Here is an 18,563-nt window from a genome sequence, read left to right as displayed (position 1 = left end):
AGGGAAGTAGGCAGGGGCACATGTTTTCTGACTTCACACTTAGGACAGAGGAGGAAGTGAACTAATACCCACCAAATCACCTGTTGCTGTTGGATCGCATTTGAGGTGCCCTTGAGGATTGCTGACGGGGCACTGGTTGAGCTGTGGGTGGCACAGGAGGAAGGAAGAAGAAAATGAAGGGAGCTAGCATATGTCTTCCTTGGCTTTCTCCCCAGCATCGTACTGGGAATGGCAGGTAGGAATAGCAGGTGTGGGAGTAAAGATGAAGACTAGGATGGGGAATGGTGAAGGGAGCAGAGATCAAATTCTGGGCTTTCCTGAGCCACTGCACTCAGGCTGGGGATGAGAAGATGGAGTGGGGAGCAGAGGCCAGGGTACCATGCCTACTGTGGCAGAGCAGGTCAGAAATGGGATTTGGTATGTGGCTACTGCCATGGGGACTTGGACTCCCAAGACAATTAGAGATAAAGAGTAAGTTGAGTCTTGTCCAGTGCTACATCTTGACCCCAGTTTCCCCACACCTGCCATGAAGAGATGAGAGTACACTCTGGGGAAGGCCATGGTATGCATCTTTATTTCTCCTCAGTGAGTAAAGATGGTGGCACTTCCCTGAAGTTAGCAGCAACAGCAGCAGCAGATGGTAGCAAGGAGTGAAGAGAGGGCACCAAGTCTTGGGAAGAGGGAGGGATCCCCTGAGGGACCCCCCCTTCCTTCTTGGCCTCAGAGGGGAGTAGGACCATGGAGTGAGCCCTTCCAGCCCCATTTCTGGGCACAAATATCTACCACCTGCCCACCAGCCTGCCCATGGAGAGTAGAGCAGGTGTTCTGGGGTGGAAGAGTGTGCCCGAGTGCCCTTGCTTCAGGCTGCAGAAGAATGAGCCATTATCTTTGCTCTGCTCATGCTTCAGTTTCCCAAACTATAAAATAGGGTGCTGCCTAAAATACAGGTGGGGTACATTCTATACGCAGGTAAGAGGGGACACAAGGGGCCCTTAATGTAGGGAAGAGCAGCAGCTAGTCATTACAAGTGGAGAAGGTTAGGTGGAGGGTAGTGGCCTCACTGTGGTCAGGAGGCAGCAGTCACAGGGCTCTGAGGCCTGGGTGGTTAAAGATTATGCAGCACATAAGAGGCCTTCAGAACTGAGACAGTGGTACTCTGCCCCCATGGAAAGCAGCCCTCTCTCCCCTGTTTCAGCATCTTCAAAAGGATGTCATTTTCTGGATTCCCATGTCCCAGAGGCCAAGTGTAACTTGTTACTCACAACCCCCACTCCGATGTCTGGCATCATCCCCACTGCCTCCTCACTACCAGTGTCCCTTCTACCCCAGATGTGGGAGTCGTCCTGGGTTTGACCTCTCTGTATCCATACCTAGGGGCCAGGAAGTCCCCCTCGTTGCTCTTCTAACACTCCTTCCCTCTCCACTTAACTATAGATTCCCGGAGAGCTGAGAACCAAGCTCCTACCTGCCTATAGACTGGTTCCCTGGATGGCAGCTCAATGGGATTAAGACATTTGAATTACCACTCAGGAGGCCCCCTGGGACCTTTCTCTGTAGTCTAGGTAGCAGGACTTCTCCTACATTGGTCAGGGTCATTCTAGAAGAACAAGCCTCTGCCCAGGGCTGTCTTGCCTGTGAGGACTTCCCCTTCCAGCAGCCTAAGAAAACTCAAAGCCAGAGACTCCAGAGACCTCCAGCTTTGGCAACAGTTGCCATAACAACAGGGTGATTTGTAGGTGCCCCCTGCCCTATCCAACTTATTCCTTCACTCCCAATTTTAACCCAAGCTACTGGCCACACTTCTAGACTGCCCCTTTAGTGTGAGTTCCCTGTTAGTTGAAGTTGCTAGGTGCTGGGTGGGTGCCATCTGGCAGGCCGAATGCTGACTGAGCCTAAGGCAGCAGACTGGTGTAGAGATGGAGGAGGGAGGGGAGCAGCAGTTAGGAATCAGGTCTGGAGAAATGAGCTATCCAAGGAGAAGCAACTATACTGCTCCCACTACAGGCCCCTCATGCTGTGGGGCCACCTGGTGGCCCACCTCACATCACATCCTTGTGCTCCTGCTTGGACTCCTTAATGACCTGCAGGGGACAGGGAAGGTGCACAGTGCAACAGTTTAGGAGCTCACCGACTCCAGGTCCCCCATGCTAAGCTATGTAACTTATGTAAAGCAAGTACCCAACCATCCTAGAACTTTCTTAAGACCGCCTTTCATTGTGCAGTGGTCGGAGTGGGTAGTAAAGGAGAACTTGTACAGTGCTTAGCACCATGCCTGGCACACAGGGCTTAGGGTATAAGAGTAGCCTTACTGCTGCTGCCACTCCAACTGAGAATGCCAAGGGAGCAGCATGCCAAATCCCTTCTCCTGTCCTTCTGGCAGATTCCTTTGAATAAAATTTGAAAGTCCTCCCTCTTCCCAACTGTCCCAGCCAGAGTTGGGAGTGAAAGCTACTAGCTTTCCTTCCTCTCTCCCCCAGTCCTGTTTCCAGAAGCACCTGAGTCTGGAGAGTGAGAAAGGGAGAGAGCCTGAGTTGGGACCCAATCCAGTGGCCTAGGTCCTTTCACTGCCTATGGAAACTGAAGAAAGGAGTGATGTTCAGGCTCCTCCCAAAGTCCATAGCCCTCTAGGAGCTCTTGGGAGTCACCAAGGACCTCCTGTGTGCCTGGCCCAGGCTTTCTTCCAGAGCCTTGCCAAGTATCCCTGGACACAGCCAGAATCCCTCCTCACCTCGCCATCACGCATCTCCACAGTCTTCACCACAATGTTCCTCTTGAGGTGGCCTTCTGACACGGACTTGGTGTCCAGGCTGGTTTCTACAGGTATTGGGAGAAGAGGCCTCCCGTGGGTCCTCGGGACACTACACATCCTCTCCTACACTCAACTTCCCCATCACACACACGAATCATCAGCACAAGTGCCTATCCATCCAGGCAGGGAGAGTCCCTGCTCTTCCAAAAGGGCTGGAGACCTCCCAAGTCCCCATGGTGCTGGGCATATCCCACTGCGATCCAGTGCTCTGCCATCTCTGACCTGGCTTCATTTAAATCCCTATCTGGCTTTCTGGCAATCCAGTACTGCATCAGAGAAGAAGCACGTGGGCTTTGAAATCTGGTGGACCAGAGCCCTAGCTCAGCCACTAACCAGCCGTATGTACAAAATAATTGACCTCAGCCGTATTGCAGAATGGGGATGATGGTCTCTAGGTGGCAGTAAGAAGGTGATTAACTAAAATAATGTATGTAAAACATCTGGCACATATTAGTGATTGATACGTATAGGTCCCTTCCCCTTTCTTACTTGTCTGTCATTTATGTGATCCCTCAATGTCTAGCACTCAGCAGATTTTCACTACCTGGTCAGCATGGTTAACTTTCTGATGCTGAATTAAGCCTTGGAAACACATCTGGTGTTCCTAAATATCCTCACCCAGAAGAAGAGAATTTTCTTTCCTTATCTACAAATCATTGATGGCCACATATCAACAAAAAAGTAATTTAGTCTCCCCTTAGAGAGAAAACTATAACATGTCACACTATTATTTAAAATTAAGAGCAGAGAACATAAAATTTCATTCACTACAAGAGTAGCACTCCTGAGGGAAATAATCCTCTGGGCTGCATTTCACTGAGAAGAGCAACAGAGCCTTGGGGACAGATGGATCAAGCATAGAACCTGGCCACCAGGCACAGCAAGACCCAAGGGAACTTCCCAGTGACAGAGGAGGGAGGCAGAGGCTGGTATCTGATTGAGAGCATCTCATCTGAGTACCCAGGGACTTGCCACCTTTAACACTGGCCAGATCTGCTAGTTTAACCTACAGTTACCCTGTGCTGGGCACTGAGGTTCCTGGGAAAGTGACACAGTTCTGGTCCTTTAGGACTCCTGGGAGGAGTGAGCCCAAGAGGACCAGGAAAATGGGCTTGCTGAGACTTGCTTACTCCCTGTCAAGCTGAGAAAAGCACTCATTTGAGAGGCAGGCAGCTAACCGAGAGCCGACGGGGCTCCATTTACAATCTGGTGAGCCTGTATTGGTATAACTTGTATTGTGAGCCTTTTGAGATGTCTTGTGACCTTGTGACCTTCCCCTTCTTTGGTGCTTTTGCCCCCTGTAGTGACAAGCAGTTGGAAAAAAAACAAAAATATGAAACACTCAAAAGGGCAGACCTTGCCCAAGGCATGCAGAGCAGGCAGAGGCAGAGACCTCATCCAGTTCTGCTGTGGAATGGGGTGTAGGGAGGGGAGGAAGGGACACAGGCAGAGCAGGACAGGAGCAGCAGCAAGCCCCACCTGTGAGTGCCCAGGGATGCTGTGCTCTGGCTAGGAGCTCTACAGTGAATCATGAAGACCCTCAGGGAGAGCCCAGACCTCTTTCCCCTGGTCTCTGGCCCCAGGCCAGAATGCCCATGATCTTGGGGGAGGAGGTGGGCATCCAACACCCTTCCTACAAGGCCCACTCTACTGACCTCGGATCTGCAGGTTGGAGAAGGTCTGCACTGGAATGGTGATACTGAAAGACAGCAAAGGGATGGGGTGACCAGGCTGCCCTAGGACATCCCAGGCCAGGTTCTGGACAAGGGTTGGCATGACAACCTAAAGGGCCATTTGCCATGCCAGCAGAGTCTCCCAAGCTTTCTGCAGCAGCCAGTGCTCTCTGCGTAGCTCCAAAAGTGTGCCAGAGTTTTGGGTGTTATCTGCCAAGGAACATGTTTCACTAAGGAGAATGGAGACTTGCATGGCAGAGGAGAGGGAGGAGAAAATGGTGAAAGTGCCAAGAATTGGAAGAGATCAGTCAGGGGAACAGAAGTCCAGTCTTTGTTGAGAGGCTGAGGAGTAGTGAGACCCTTAGTTTGGAGGGTGACCCAGGTACCCCCCACCCTGGGACCTAATCAATATTGGTTGGAGCCATTCATCAGACATCTATTGAATAGTACTGTGTGTTGGTCAGGCAATGTGCTGGGCACTGGGTGGGAGAATAACTGGACCCAAGGATGGATCACTCTCAGGCCCTGAAGGGAGCAAGGCAGACTCTAGAGGGAGGCAGCAGGGAGAATTTCCCGAGGGCTGTGGTCTGGGCTCACCGGTTTTCCTCGCCCTCCAGTAACTTCCTATAGGTGGCGATCTCGATGTCCAGGGCCAGCTTGACATTAAGCAGGTCCTGGTACTCCTGCAGGTGGCGGGCCATCTGGTCTTTAAGGCTCTGTCCCTCTTCCTCCAGACGCGCCAGGGTCTCCTGGTAACTCGCCGCCTCCCGCGCGTGGCGCTCCTCCTGCTCGCGCATCTGTCTCTCCAGGGACTCATTCTGTGGGATGTAGCCGGCCTGTCCCTCGGGGGTCCCCCCGGCACGCTGCGCAGCGCTGGGACCTCTGCGCGACTCTGAGAGGCTTCGAGCCAGGCCTCCAGCCCGGAGTAACATCGGAGCCCCGCCCTCTGCCAGGTCCCTACCCAGGCCCTTTTCTTTTAGCATCTCCTAACGTGGTGGTGACCCCCACTGCTCACCGTTCCACGCAAGGACTCCAGGTCGCAGGTCAAGGCCTGCAGCTGGCGCCGGTAGTCATTGGCCTCGTGCTTGGCCTGGCGGAGCAGCTCGGCGTTGCGGGCGGCAGCATCTGTGAGATCAGCAAACTAGAAGGGGAAAGAGCCCTAACTGAGGGGTGGGCCCCCGACACATATATCCAGGGGATCCGCGTGGGCCTGTGGAGACTGCTGGGAAATCAGGGAGATGGGCATGACCCAGGTCACCCCCAGGCAGGGATTAATAACCCCCTGGCAGGGATTATTCCCAGTGACAGTGACCCTTGGATTGGAGGCACAGTAGTCACTGCTGTGCCTCAGCCTCTAGCACAGTACCTGTTCAGCCGGCGAAAGAATGACCAGTGCCAGAGGATCTTGAACCTCTGTGCTGGCTGCCCTATCTATGGGCCTGAAACCCGCCCCACCTCGGATAATAGGTCCTGGCCAGCAAACCCCTGGGGCTATCTGGCCAGCAAACCCCTGGGTGCTAATAGCCCTTTCCCCCAGCTTGCACTCAGCATTCCAGCAGGCTTTGACTCTACTCAGACTGTCACAGGCTTTTGCTGCTCACACCCCTCAGCCTTGGCGCCCTGGATCAGCACCTCCAAGTACTAACTCTCTGTGTTCCACCTCCCCGCCTCCTAACAAGCTCTGCTGTTCCTCTTCTCTTTATATAGGTAACCTACCTGTTTTTTCTAGCTCAAATGTCCCCCATCGGACTTCCCTAGTTCCAACGCTGCAAATAAACTGCCCTGTGATGTTTCTCTTTGCAGCCCTATTTAGGTCCATTATCACATCTCCCTGCTCAGATGCCTCTCTGTATCCCAGCAAATAACCCGGCTTGTAGTAAATGCTCCATACCCCAGCACGCAGTCTGGCAGAGGCATCAAGAATGCAGGCTCCCAAGTGAAATGGGATAGGGTTGGAAATCCTACTTTACCACATGGGAGCTTTGTGGCTTTGGGCAAGTTGGTTAACCTCTCTGGGTTTCAGTTCTCTCATCTCTCGAAGAATAGTGCTTCATGGTAAGATAATCCACTCAAAGCACAGGGCCTGGCATTACAACAATGTTAGTAGCACAATAGAAGTAATAGCAGGAATAATATTAATGAGTACTTTTGGAAGTAGTAGTGCCTGTGTGACCTGGGCAGGTTATCTAACTTCTCTGGGGAGGTCAGTCACTGAGAGGATATTCCTCTATCTTCCTCCTCCCTCCTTCCCCTGTCCTCTTGTATGGAGCAAGGAGGGCTGACTGAGGAGCCCCACAGGCAAGGCTACCTTGGACCGGTACCACTCCTCTGCCTCCTGCATGTTGCTGGACGCCACTGCCTCGTACTGCGTGCGGATCTCCCTCAGGGCTGCTGTGAGGTCTGGCTTGGCCATGTCCATCTCCACGTGGACCTGCTGTCGGGCTAGCTGTTCCTGGAGTTCCCGCACCTCCTGGCCAGGGTGAGAGAAGGGGTACCAGGGGTCAGGGCTCCAGGTGTAGGCTTCAGCTGGGGTTCTCACAGCATCACACCCTCTTCTACCTGCCCCTGGGCCAGGAGCATTGGCAAAGGGAGATGAGACAGCCCTTGTTGGAGTAAGTGGCATGGCCAAGACTAAGAGAAGCAGGAGGGAGAGTTCGTCATTGTCCTTCCTGGGCTGGATAGGTAGGAGGCAGGTGCTGAGCATGTGCCTGTGGGTTTCCAGGTTCCATAGGGCCGTGGATTGTGAATCCAGAATTGGAGGTCAGAGATTAGTGGGTGTTTTTTGTTTGTTTGTTTTTGTTTTTAAGAATGGCTCTCGTTTTGGCTGGGGATGTAGCTCAGCAGTAAAGCATTTAACTGGCATGTGCAAAACAAAAAACAAAAACAGAGAGAAAAAGAATGGCTCTCATTTTAGTGGAGACAGAGGGCAGTGGGGAATCAGAGACTAACTATGTGACCTTAGGACTTTTAAAAAGCTTTTTTAAAAATTTTGAAACAGGGTCTTACTAAGTTACCCAAGCTCCCTCAGCCTTAGATCTTTTTTTTTTTTTTTTGTACTGGGGATTGAACTCAGGGGCACTTGACCACTGAGCCAAGTCCCCAGCCCTGTTTTGTATTTTATTTAGAGAAAGGGTCTCACTGAGTTGCTTAGCACCTCACTTTTGCTAAGGATAGTTTTGAACTTGCGATCCTCCTGCCTCAGCCTCTCCAGCAACTGGGATTACAGGCGTGTGCCACCATGCCTGGCTAGGACACTTTTTAACTTTTATAGACTTCAGTGTCTTTCTCTGTGAAAAGAAGGTAGCTGGAAGAGCTCCTATCTCTTAGGGATGATGTGAAGAAAAACCCAGGCAGCAAGGCCTTGCACTTGTCAGTTTAGGGGGCATGTCTGTGCCTTTCACCAGGTGGTGGGGATGCTCTCTGTCTCTGCCTTCACTTTCTGTCTCTGTCTCTCTCATTTTCTTTCTGCTGCCAATCTGCTTCCTCTGTCTCAGAGTATCTCTGTCTCTGTCTCTCTCAGTGTGTGTATCTCTCTGTGTTGGGTTTCCCTCCCTCTGCCCTGGCCTCACCTCCTCATGGATCTTCCTCAAGAACCGGATCTCCTCCTCCAATGACTCAATCTTCCTCTCCAAATCCAGACGGGCCAGGGTGGCTTCATCTGCCTCCTGGAGTGGGGATGGGGCATTGGGCCACTCTGACTCCAGGCTCCTCCTCTCCATTCCCCAGCCTTGTCTTACCCCTCCTTCTGGGGTGTTGGGAAGCAGCACACTGTTCTGAAGGGCTAGGCTTGGGGGCTGTGTTTGCCATCAATACTTCCCCCTCCCTGACCCTCCCCTCCACCTTTCTGACCTGTCTATAGGCAGCCAGGTTGTTCTCAGCCTCCAGCCTCAGGTTGGTTTCATCTTGGAGCCTAGGATGGGGAACAAATTCCTGGATCCAGGATCTTGTAGGATTCTTGGATCTTGCCCCTATCTCCCAGGAGGTGGCTACCACAGAGCCCCCCCCCCAGGACCAGTAGAGTAGCAGGAGGAGTGAGGGTCAGAGAGGGGTCCTAGACAGAAGCCTTGACTGGGATCATGAGCAGACAAAGGCTTTTGCCTTAACTCATCACTAAGATGCCTTGTCTGGGTGGTGCACCTGATTCTGCTCACACAGGCGCATCCACCAGTGTGCACTTGCTGCTGCATGCTTGACACACACCCTCCTGCATTGGAGGGTGCACATACATGCCCACTGTTCAGCAAATCACCATGCCTCTGGGGTTTCCTCTGACACCAGGTACTACCTTCTGAGATGAATTTTACTGTGATCTCTGCTTGATAGCCATGCAAGTCAAAGTGATTTGAATATGATCAGAGGCCAGTGATATGTAGTCACCTCTGTTCTGCACCCAGACCTGCCTGCTCTTTCCCCCACTTCCTTTAGCCTGGAGCCCAAGCCTCTTTGTGGACACTCACCTTCTCCTCTTGTCACTCCTCCTTTGTATAGACCCAGACCCAGAATAGGTGACAACTCCCTCCCATCACACACACACACACACACACACACACACACTTCTCAATGCCCAGAGAATCAAATGCAAAACCTCTGTCTATTGGGGCCCTTGGCTGCCTGGCATAGCCTTCCCCTGTGGGGATGTACCCAGAGTGTCTGGCTCCCTGGAAGAAGTCCTTTGGGAATCAGATTCCTGAGGTCTTAGACTGCTACCTGGTCCCTCCCAGGACATGATAGCCCCCACTTTTCCAGAAGTGGGGAAACCCAGGGAGCAAAGAGGCTGAGCCCTTGTCCAAGACTGCAGCCCTGCAGCCTTGCCCTCTCAGAGGCTCCATCCTCTTTGCTCACCAGCCCCCTTTCCCTACCCTCCGCTCCTCACTTCTGCCTGAGGGTGCCGAGGTCCTGTGCCAGATTGTCCCTCTCCACCTCAAGCCGGGCGCTGTTGGCAGTGAGCTGATCAAGCCGCAGCCGCAGCTCCCGCAGCTCAGCTTGGTAGACATCAGCCAGCTTAGTGGGCTCCTTGGCCCGAAGCTGGTTCAGCTCAGCAGCCAGCGCCTTGTTTTGCTGTTCCAGGAAGCGAACCTTCTCGATGTAGCTGGCAAAGCGGTCATTGAGCTCCATCATCTCTGCCCGCTCACTGGCCCGGGTCTCCTTGAAGCCAGCATTGAGTGCCCCAGCCAGGGAGAAGTCCACCCGGGCTGGGATTGGAGGGTGCATTCGAGCCAGGGTAAAGCGGGAGCCAGGACCTAGGAGGTGGCTGGGACCCAGGCTCCGAACCAACATCTCGGAGGAGGTGTAGGACCGACGAGCAGAAGTGACTCGTCGCCGCTCCATCCTGCTTTGCCTCTGCTGACTCCTGGGATGTGAGGGCTTTATGGGAGAGTGGACCAGCCTGGCCCTGCCTGGGCTGCCCTGGCGACGCCCCCTGGCATAGCCTGAGGGGGTGGGGCTGGGCTGCAGCCCAGCCACAGGAGAGTTCTCTCACCCCACCAAGGTCACTACACCCAGAGGCAGGGCTTCCTGGTACCTAGGGCTGGATGCTGGGGCTGGAGCCCTGATCAATGAGCAAGGAGACCCTCTCTCTAGGAAGGAGTCAAGAAAGGACTGGGCCTGGGCTGGGGGTGTAGTTCAGTCGGAGAGAGCTGTCTAGCATGCAGGAGGCCTTGGGTTCAATCCTTAGGACCATACATATGCATGCATGTGTGCACGCACATGCACACAAGAGCTGTGCCAGGTGACCTCTGACCTGCTTCCAGGCCTTCCCTTACTCCACATTCCCTCTTCCTGTGCCTGCTAAATACAGGGAATTAGGTGAAGAATGAACCTATGCCATGCTGCAAAGAACAGCCTATGCTACAGTTTTCTGCTGAGCACTATTCCAACAGTATCCAGAGTCATACCCTCTAAGCACAGAGGTCCTGCTTTTCTGCTTTCTCCCCCTTCCCTGGAATGTCTAGAGGGGCAACTAAGATTTCTATATAGCTATGGGAAAGAGACGTGGAGATCCTGATAGAGCAGGAGGGACAGGCCTTCTCCCTGAGCCTCTCTTTAGCACTGTGTTTGCCTGGCCTCCCTGCACAGGCTCCCAGAGCCTGGTCCTTGACAACTCCACAAAGCAGTTACGAATGAGCTGGCAGTTCCAGCTCGAATCCTTGTTCCTGTTACACCCTGTTTCCCTGGTCACCCCTCACTCTCCCCCTGAAGATTTATGTCTTTTAAGTTCCCACACATCAGGCTGAGATGGGAAAGGCTTCTGGAAATGGGTGGGTTTGGGAATTCAGAAACCACGGGGTTTAATTGGGAACATAGGTCCTTGGTCCTGTTGCCCCTTGAGACTTTAGGTCCATCCATCCTGTCCAGTCTGGTCCCACCCAGGCGCCAAAGCCTTCTGAGCCCAGATAGTGCTGTTCCCCCAGTACTCTGCCCTCGCTGCCCAGGCTTGAGCTTCTGATCTCTACTCCAGGGCACTTGCTGAATGGAGCTTTGTTCTCCACCGCCAGCGTGGGCGCCATACAGCAAGGGCAGTCCCCAGGGGGCTGTACGGCTTTTATCCCAGGATTCCAGGATGTCAGGCTGGGGTACAGTGCAAGCCCCCTTGCTCAATGGGCTTCTCGGAAAGCATCTGAAAAGGGCTAGGGTGCAGCGGGAAGCAGGCTGTGTGCCCACCCTGACTATTGTGTCTGTGCCAAGGTGAGTCACTCAGCAGGCACAAGGAGGAGACTCTGGGGGTAGCCAGCCCAGCACCGCCAGGTCTCCCACTTGCAGACAAGGCCTGGCTGCTTGCCCCAGCCCCAACTCTCAAGCCAACTCAGGCCCCCAAGCTCCAGTAAAAGCAACACCCCCAACTCCACACCAGGGGACATGTTTTTCAATTGGACATCTGATGAGCTGGCTACTAAGTTTTCCCTCAATGAGTCCCAGTGCAGAGAGGGAGGTGAGAGCCCTTGGACTCCAATGACATCTGCCTCTGGCCTGAGTAGTGTCATGATGAGGGAAATCCTGAGGAGGGGGTCCTGGTGACCTTCGATCCTGATGTGGTTGGGAGGCTGGGGAAGGACAAGGTACTTTAAAGAAAGAGCAAGACAAGGCAGGAGACTTTGTCCCCAGCCTCATCTCTGGGGTGGCCTACCCTTCTTAGCTGCCCAACAGGAAATAGTATGTGGTCTTGCCTTCTTTAAGGCAAATTGAAGGGAAATATGGGCAAAGAGGTCCTGGAGGGAAAAGATACAATAAGAACAGAAGGTGCTCATCACTGGAGCTTAGGGACTTGCTCCTGTGCATGCAGACATGAGTTTGTTTTAGCACCAGCACAAAGGGTCACCCATGCTCTCCACCCTCGGCCTTCTCCTTGTGTCCTGTTATAACCCAGTTCCATCCTCAACTCCCACAGGATCCTGAGACCCCTTCCACAATCAGCCCCAAAATCTCTCAGGAATCTTACCAGAGACAAAAGTCAGTCATGGTTCTTTTGCAAACTTTCATAACCATTATTTTTGTGACATAATTATTGTAGAAAAATCGGAAAATACAGATAAGCAATACAAAAGAATTTAATTAGCCATAATTTTACCACATGGAGATAGATACCAGCTTTTTTCTACACATATAACTCAATTTTCCAAAATAGGCTCATGCTGCACAAATTATTTTGTAATTTGCTTTTTTTACTCAACAATATGTTGTGAACATCTTTCCATATCAATAAATATTTATCTACATCATCATTTTAACAGCTGCATGGTTTTCTACTATCTGTGTTCATTTAACCAAGCCCTGTTATTAGACAGTTACGTTTGCCTTTCTCTCTCTCCTAAACTGTCCTCATGCCCATCTGCCCCAGGCAGACACAACCACCGGAGCAAGGCAGCCCTCAGCCCTCCCAGGCTCTAATGGGACACCCATCCTCCCAGTCTGGTATAGGGCTCATTCTCTGAGGTGCCTCCTCTTCTGCTTCTCCAACAGAAAGGCCCCAACATGCAAAGCCTCAGACCAAAGCCTAAGCTGACAGATAGATGCCTGGAGATATCTATCTATCTATCTATCTATCTATCTATCTATCTATCTATCTATCTCCAGGCATACCTGGAGATAGATATACAAAGAAAGAAAGAAAGAAAGAAAGAAAGAAAGAAAGAAAGAAAGAGGCAAGCACTCTACCAAGAAAGAAAAAAAGAAAGAAAGAAAGAAAAAATCAAGCACACTACCAAGAAAGAAAGAAAGAGGCAAACACTCTACCAAGAAAGAAAGAAATAAAGAAAGAGGCAAGCACTCTCCCAAGAAAGAAAGAAAGAAAGAGAGAGAGAAAGAGAGAAAGAGGCAAGCACTCTACCAAGAAAGAAAGAAAGAAAGAGAGAAAGAGAGAAAGAGGCAAGCACTCTCCCAAGAAAGAAAGAAAGAAAGAGGCAAGCACTCTCCCAAGAAAGAAAGAAAGAAAGAGAGAAAGAGGAAAGCACTCTACCAAGAAAGAAAGAAAGAAAGAGGCAAGCACTCTACCAAGAAAGAAAAAAAGAAAGAAAGAAAGAAAAAAGCAAGCACACTACCAAGAAAGAAAGAAAGAAAGAAAGAGGCAAACACTCTACCAAGAAAGAAAGAAATAAAGAAAGAGGCAAGCACTCTCCCAAGAAAGAAAAGAAAGAAAGAAAGAAAGAAAGAAAGAAAGAAAGAAAGAAAGAAAGAAAGAAAGAGAGAAAGAGGCAAGCACTCTCCCAAGAAAGAAAGAAAGAAAGAGAGAAAGAGAGAAAGAAGCAAGCACTCTACCAAGAAAGAAAGAAAGAAAGAAAGAGGCAAGCACTCTACCAAGAAAGAAAGAAAGAAAGAAAGAAAGAGGCAAGCACTCTACCAAGAAAGAAAGAGAGAAAGAGGCAAGCACTCTCCCAAGAAAGAAAGAGAGAAAGAGAGAAAGAGGCAAGCACTCTCCCAAGAAAGAAAGAAAGAAAGAGGCAAGCACTCTCCCAAGAAAGAAAGAAAGAAAGAAAGAAAGAAAGAAAGAGAGAAAGAGGCAAGCACTCTACCAAGAAAGAAAGAAAGAAAGAAAGAGGCAAGCACTCTACCAAGAAAGAAAAAAAGAAAGAAAGAAAGAAAAAAGCAAGCACACTACCAAGAAAGAAAGAAAGAGGCAAACACTCTACCAAGAAAGAAAGAAATAAAGAAAGAGGCAAGCACTCTCCCAAGAAAGAAAGAAAGAAAGAGAGAAAGAGAGAAAGAGGCAAGCACTCTCCCAAGAAAGAAAGAAAGAAAGAGAGAAAGAGAGAAAGAAGCAAGCACTCTACCAAGAAAGAAAGAAAGAAAGAGGCAAGCACTCTCCCAAGAAAGAAAGAAAGAGAGAAAGAGGCAAGCACTCTACCAAGAAAGAAAGAAAGAAAGAAAGAAAGAGGCAAGCACTCTACCAAGAAAGAAAGAAAGAGAGAAAGAGGCAAGCACTCTCCCAAGAAAGAAAGAAAGAAAGAGAGAAAGAGGCAAGCACTTTACCCAGAAAGAAAGAAAGAAAGAAAGAAAGAAGCAAGCACTCTCCCAAGAAAGAAAGAAAGAAAAAAAGAAAGAAAGAGGCAAGCACTCTACCAAAAAAGAAAGAAAGAAGATATATATATATATATTGTGTGTGTGTGTGTGTGTGTGTGTGTGTGTGTGTGAAGGGCGTGTACTGGGGATTGAATCCTGGAATGCTAAACCACTGAGCCACATCCCCAACCCTTTTTAAATATTTTATTTCAAGGCAGGGTCTTGCTGAGTTACTTAGGGCCTCACTAAGTTGAACTTGTGGGGCTGGGGATGTGGCTCAAGCGGTAGCGCGCTCGCCTCGCAGCCCGGGTTCGATCCTCAGCACCACATACCAACAAAGATGTTGTGTCTGCTGAGAACTAAAAAATAATAAATATTAAAAAAAATTATTAAAAAAAAAAAGTTGAACTTGTGATCCTCCTGCCTCAGGCTCCTGAGCTGCTGGAATCAGGTGTGTCTTCACAGAGTCTGCAGCCAAGTTATGCCCTGCCTCAAGCTGATGTGGGGACAAGATGACCTCTCTGTGCTCCTCTCCCTGAACCAGAATCTTTTAGATGAACTCCTGCATACAGGGCAAAGCCCAAAGTCCTTCTGAGACAAATCAACCCCTCTCAGGCCTCAACCCACACAACATGAGTTTCTGATGATTTCCAAATACACAAGTCTCTTACTCAAGTGACCATTTTCCCACTTAGCTGCCTCCTAGTGGCTCTGCTTGTACTTGTGCCCCAACCTCTCACCCAATGCCTGCCCATCATGTGGTGAACAAGCTGGGTAGGATGGATAAAGAGCCTTAAAGTCCCTCTGGTTGTCAGAGGAAGAGAGCTGAGTCCCAGTGCCACTAGATGGCAGTGCTCAGCTGCCAACGTCTGGCCACAGCAGTGCCCAGGAAGGGAAAGGTTGCTGTGGGTTTTCTAAAACCCACGTTTGTATCACCAAGAAAGATCAACCCCTTTATTCTCTAGACTTACCTCTGACTGCTATGATTGTGTCCTCTACAGGTCAAAGCCTTTGCTCCTCAATAGCTGTAAAGTCAGACGACTTGAGGAACCTTCTCTGAGTCTCCATTTCCACATCTGTAAAATGGGGATTTGCCATATCTATTTCTCCAAGATAATTGTGAGGATAAAATCAGTGAAAATTAGCCGGGCACGGTGGCGCACACCTGTAATCCCAGCAGCTTGGGAGACTGAGACAGGAGAATTGCAAGTTCAAAGCCAGCCTCAGCAACTGCAAGGCACTAAGCAATTCAGTGAGACCCTGTCTCTAAATAAAATACAATAGAGGGCTGGGGATGTGGCTCTGTTCTTTTGGTAACAGAAACTGAACTCAGGTGGAGTACCCCTGAGTTCAGTTTCTGTTACCAAAAAACCCCAGAAAACAAAACAAAAAAACAGTGAAAATTGGATAGGGCAGGTGCCTTTGACAAATCATTCCGTTTGATAACACCTACCATGTGCTTTACCTGTCTATTGCTAGTGCAACTGGGATGGGTTTGGCTGGGAGAAGTGGGAGCTGAGTGGGGGTGGCCATGTCCTACTGGCTGCATTGGGACTATATGGGCACCCTGGCAGGGTGGACAGCAGAGGGGCAGCTGCTAGTGAAGAGGGAGGGAATCAGCACAATTTGCCCTCAAACAACCAGTCATTGGTGGCTTTAGGTTCTCCGGGGAATGCATGCAAGTTCCTACTGTCAGCTCTGCAAACTTGGAGCAGAGGTTAGCAGAGTTGTTTCCTAACTTGCATTCTCTCCTCCCTGACATCTGCCTTTCCTCATCCTCAGACTTGAGGCCCACGACTCCATTCAGTTCCAGAAGCTCTGGATATGTTGACACTTCTCATGGGTGTGGGTCTTGTCTGCACCTCACCCTGAGGACTCCCAAGGACAGGGTCCATGTCTCCCCCCACAGATGGGGGCTTCCTGATCCTGGGACCTATGTCTTCCCCTCAGATCCAGATTTGCCTAAGAATATAGAATCTTCCTCTGCCTAGACTAAGGCACCTTGGACCAGAGCTCCCTACCACTGGACCCCATGGTTCAATGTCCAATGGGGCTCCTGGAGGCAGGGTTTGTCTTCCCCTTCATTTGAAGGGGGGCAATCTCAGAGCAGGGACAATTCCTTCTCCCCCTGCTCAGCCCATGCCCAGTCAGGCTTTTCTGTTTAGAAATGACCTCTGTGGCTACAGGACGTTCCAGGCTGAACCCCAGACTCCATCCCCTCCTCTTCACTGGCCCCTCTCAGCATGTTCTTAGAGGCATAAGCTCACTCACCTTCACAGACCCCAGGGTTAATAAGCTGAGGCCCTTTCTCCCTGCTTCTCCTCACCCCAGCCAGGGCTGGCTCCAGCCTGCCCCTCACTCCCAGCCTCTAACCCTGAGATAGGCTTTTTAATTGCTTTCTCGGATCTGTTCTGCTCCCTGCTCCCCTCCCCTCCTGTCCCTGCCTGATTAGGTCCTTCTGGGAGGGCAAGAGGCGGGGGACCAGATGTGGCCCTGGTGGGAGGAGAGGGCTGGGGGGTGGGTAGCCTTTTATTTCCAAACCAGCAGTTCTCCAAATGGACCAGATGAACAGGGCAGGAGGGATGCACCTGGCTGAGGGGAATACTTAGTTGAGGGGGGGGGCGGTGCTGGAAAGCATAGCTATAGCCAGAAGCCCCTGGGGTGACTCTGGTTCCTTTCTTCCCCCATGACCTTTGTCTCAAGTCTTCCTGGGCCCCTCTTCACAGAAGAACTATGCAGGAGAAGAAGACAACCACAAACTAGATTCTGGCTGGGAACCAGGATCCCTTACATGCAGCCAAGAGGGAGAGGTCCATTCCTGGGGGAATCTGGAGACTGAGAAGCAGGGCTCTGGGACAGGATCCTGAGTTAGCTGCTGTCAAGGAGGCTCCCCAGGTGGTGATGTCCCTTGTGAGGGCCAAGCCGAAACTGAGTGGAGGCTGGACTCAAAGAGAAAGCCCTGTTCTTTCCCTTTGACAGGTACCAACACCACTGGAGGATTTGGCTTACACTCAAGTGTCAGGGACAGGTGCCATTCTGACTCCCTGCATGGCGGGATCATGTCTTATTCTGCGTTGGCAGCTCTTGGCACTGAGACTGGTTCTATGAACTGGACAAATTTTGTACCCCAGGAAGGGCCAGGCATGAGTTTCAGGATGAGAAAGGAGGTGAGTGGAGGGGCTTGGGGAGAGGGGCTCCTAAACCCACGGAAATGGAGTGAGAGCTAGAATGAGGCAGAGGTGAGGGGGTGTTAGGCCAAGCTGGGCCTGCAATGAATGGGAAACCATCGATTGCCATGTCTCATGGACGATTCTCTTTATGTAAGAACAATCCAATCCAGAGAACAATCCAGAGCCTCACCGCCCACTAAGGTCAGCTGAGGGCTGGCTGTCAGCTTGCTGCCCCCCTCAGTCCCTGCCCGCTCCCTGCAAAGCCAGGCTGCCTCTGGCATGAGGGACACCACACAGCGAGCACTCTCAGCCCGACCTCCCATGATTGAGGGCAGGAGCTGCACGTGCTTAACTCCATCAGCACAGTCTTTGTGCATTTAATGGGTCACCCGAGAGCATATTTTGCACCACAGAGCCACAAATGTTTGCCAAGAGGATGGCTGGCTGCCGGACATCCTTGTCAAGTGTGACCTCTCCCACTCTAGGACTGCCCCCAACCCAGGCAAATTCTGCCTCGCGCAAGGACCCTATTGTTTGGAGGTTGCCCTCCTGGCCCTAGTCACCAGCCGCCTTGCCCTTTGCCTGCTGCCTCTGCCCTTCCAGGGTGACGATGATGATCAAATGAGATAATATATGTGAGGGCCCCAGGAAACGGGGAAGTTATTCAATTTGAATCCAGCCAACATTCAGTGAGGCCTCCCGAGGTCAAGGCACCATGCCAGGCTGCCAGGGGCTACAGATGTGAAACTGACTGATTCCAAGGGAATCACAGTACACAAGGGGGAAAAACTCATTAAGGCTAATTGGAGAGGCGGGAACCCCAGGCATGTGAAAAGAAATGATGTCTGTTAACTTCCAAAGGGAAGCAGCCCAACATTAAGAACTAGACCCCGGGCTTGGATCCCAAGCACATGCTGTTTAACTGTGGGCAGGTTTGGTGAACCCTTTTTTGGGTCCGTTTCCCATTATCCACCTCTTAAGGCTGTGAAGCTCCAAGAAGCCCAGCAGCTGCAGGAGTATTCTTCCCCACACCTCCAAAAAGGGACTGGGACTGAGCAGGAGGGGTACACCAAGCAGACAGGGAGGCTGGTCCCCCAGAGCAGCTAGGACTGCCTTGAACTTAGCAGTGTTATTTACACACTACTCACAATGTGCTAAATACCCCTAACATGTTTGTTTTCAGAAGCAAGTTAAACACAGATTCCTGTAATTTTATTTACACTATTAATTCATTCAGTCAACCATGTCTTCATGGAGAGGAGGGAGATAACTATGTTCTACACAATCCACTGAGTGGAAAGGAAGGCAGGCCCCCAGCCCCCTTGCACTGGGTTCCAGCAGTGGGACCTTGAACCACTAAAAAAAAAAAAAAAAAAAAAAAAAAAAAAAAAATCTCTCCAGTCAGGCACAGTGGCACAG

The 18,563-nt window shown here is 51.0% G+C and overlaps 1 protein-coding gene across 2 annotated transcripts; it reads right to left on the bottom strand.

Moving 5' to 3' along the window:
• Positions 1 to 552: 552 nt before the first annotated feature.
• On the bottom strand, positions 553 to 9,856 carry Gfap (glial fibrillary acidic protein). 2 transcript variants are annotated; one of them, XM_021728341.3, is made up of 10 exons: positions 9,356 to 9,856; positions 8,332 to 8,392; positions 8,052 to 8,147; positions 6,791 to 6,952; positions 5,498 to 5,623; positions 5,080 to 5,300; positions 4,465 to 4,508; positions 3,988 to 4,107; positions 2,729 to 2,814; positions 553 to 2,081 (listed from the first exon to the last, which is right to left on the bottom strand). In XM_021728341.3, exons 1-10 carry the CDS (start codon positions 9,808 to 9,810, stop codon positions 2,040 to 2,042), a joined length of 1,413 nt encoding a protein of 470 aa, XP_021584016.1. In that variant the 5' UTR covers positions 9,811 to 9,856; the 3' UTR covers positions 553 to 2,039. The 2 variants fall into 2 exon arrangements, with proteins under 2 accessions (XP_021584016.1, XP_005328189.1); XM_005328132.4 differs by lacking the exon at positions 3,988 to 4,107 and having other exon boundaries at positions 9,356 to 9,854.
• Positions 9,857 to 18,563: the final 8,707 nt, after the last annotated feature.

This window comes from Ictidomys tridecemlineatus, chromosome 3, assembly GCF_052094955.1.
Source record: "Ictidomys tridecemlineatus isolate mIctTri1 chromosome 3, mIctTri1.hap1, whole genome shotgun sequence".
Classification (NCBI taxonomy): domain Eukaryota; kingdom Metazoa; phylum Chordata; class Mammalia; order Rodentia; family Sciuridae; genus Ictidomys; species Ictidomys tridecemlineatus.
This window is presented reverse-complemented; position numbering and strand designations above follow the sequence as displayed.

Bases quoted from the DNA above. Each gene is read 5' to 3' on its own strand.
- Gfap (XM_021728341.3), bottom strand. From the start codon at position 9,810: ATGGAGCGGCGACGAGTCACTTCTGCTCGTCGGTCCTACACCTCCTCC. The intron at 8,148-8,331 runs GTCAGAAAGGTG...TCCCCACTCCAG, and splicing joins ACCTGGCTGCCTATAGACAG to GAGGCAGATGAAGCCACCCT. The intron at 2,082-2,728 runs GTGAGGAGGGAT...TGTCCCCTGCAG, and splicing joins TGGAGATGCGTGATGGCGAG to GTCATTAAGGAGTCCAAGCA.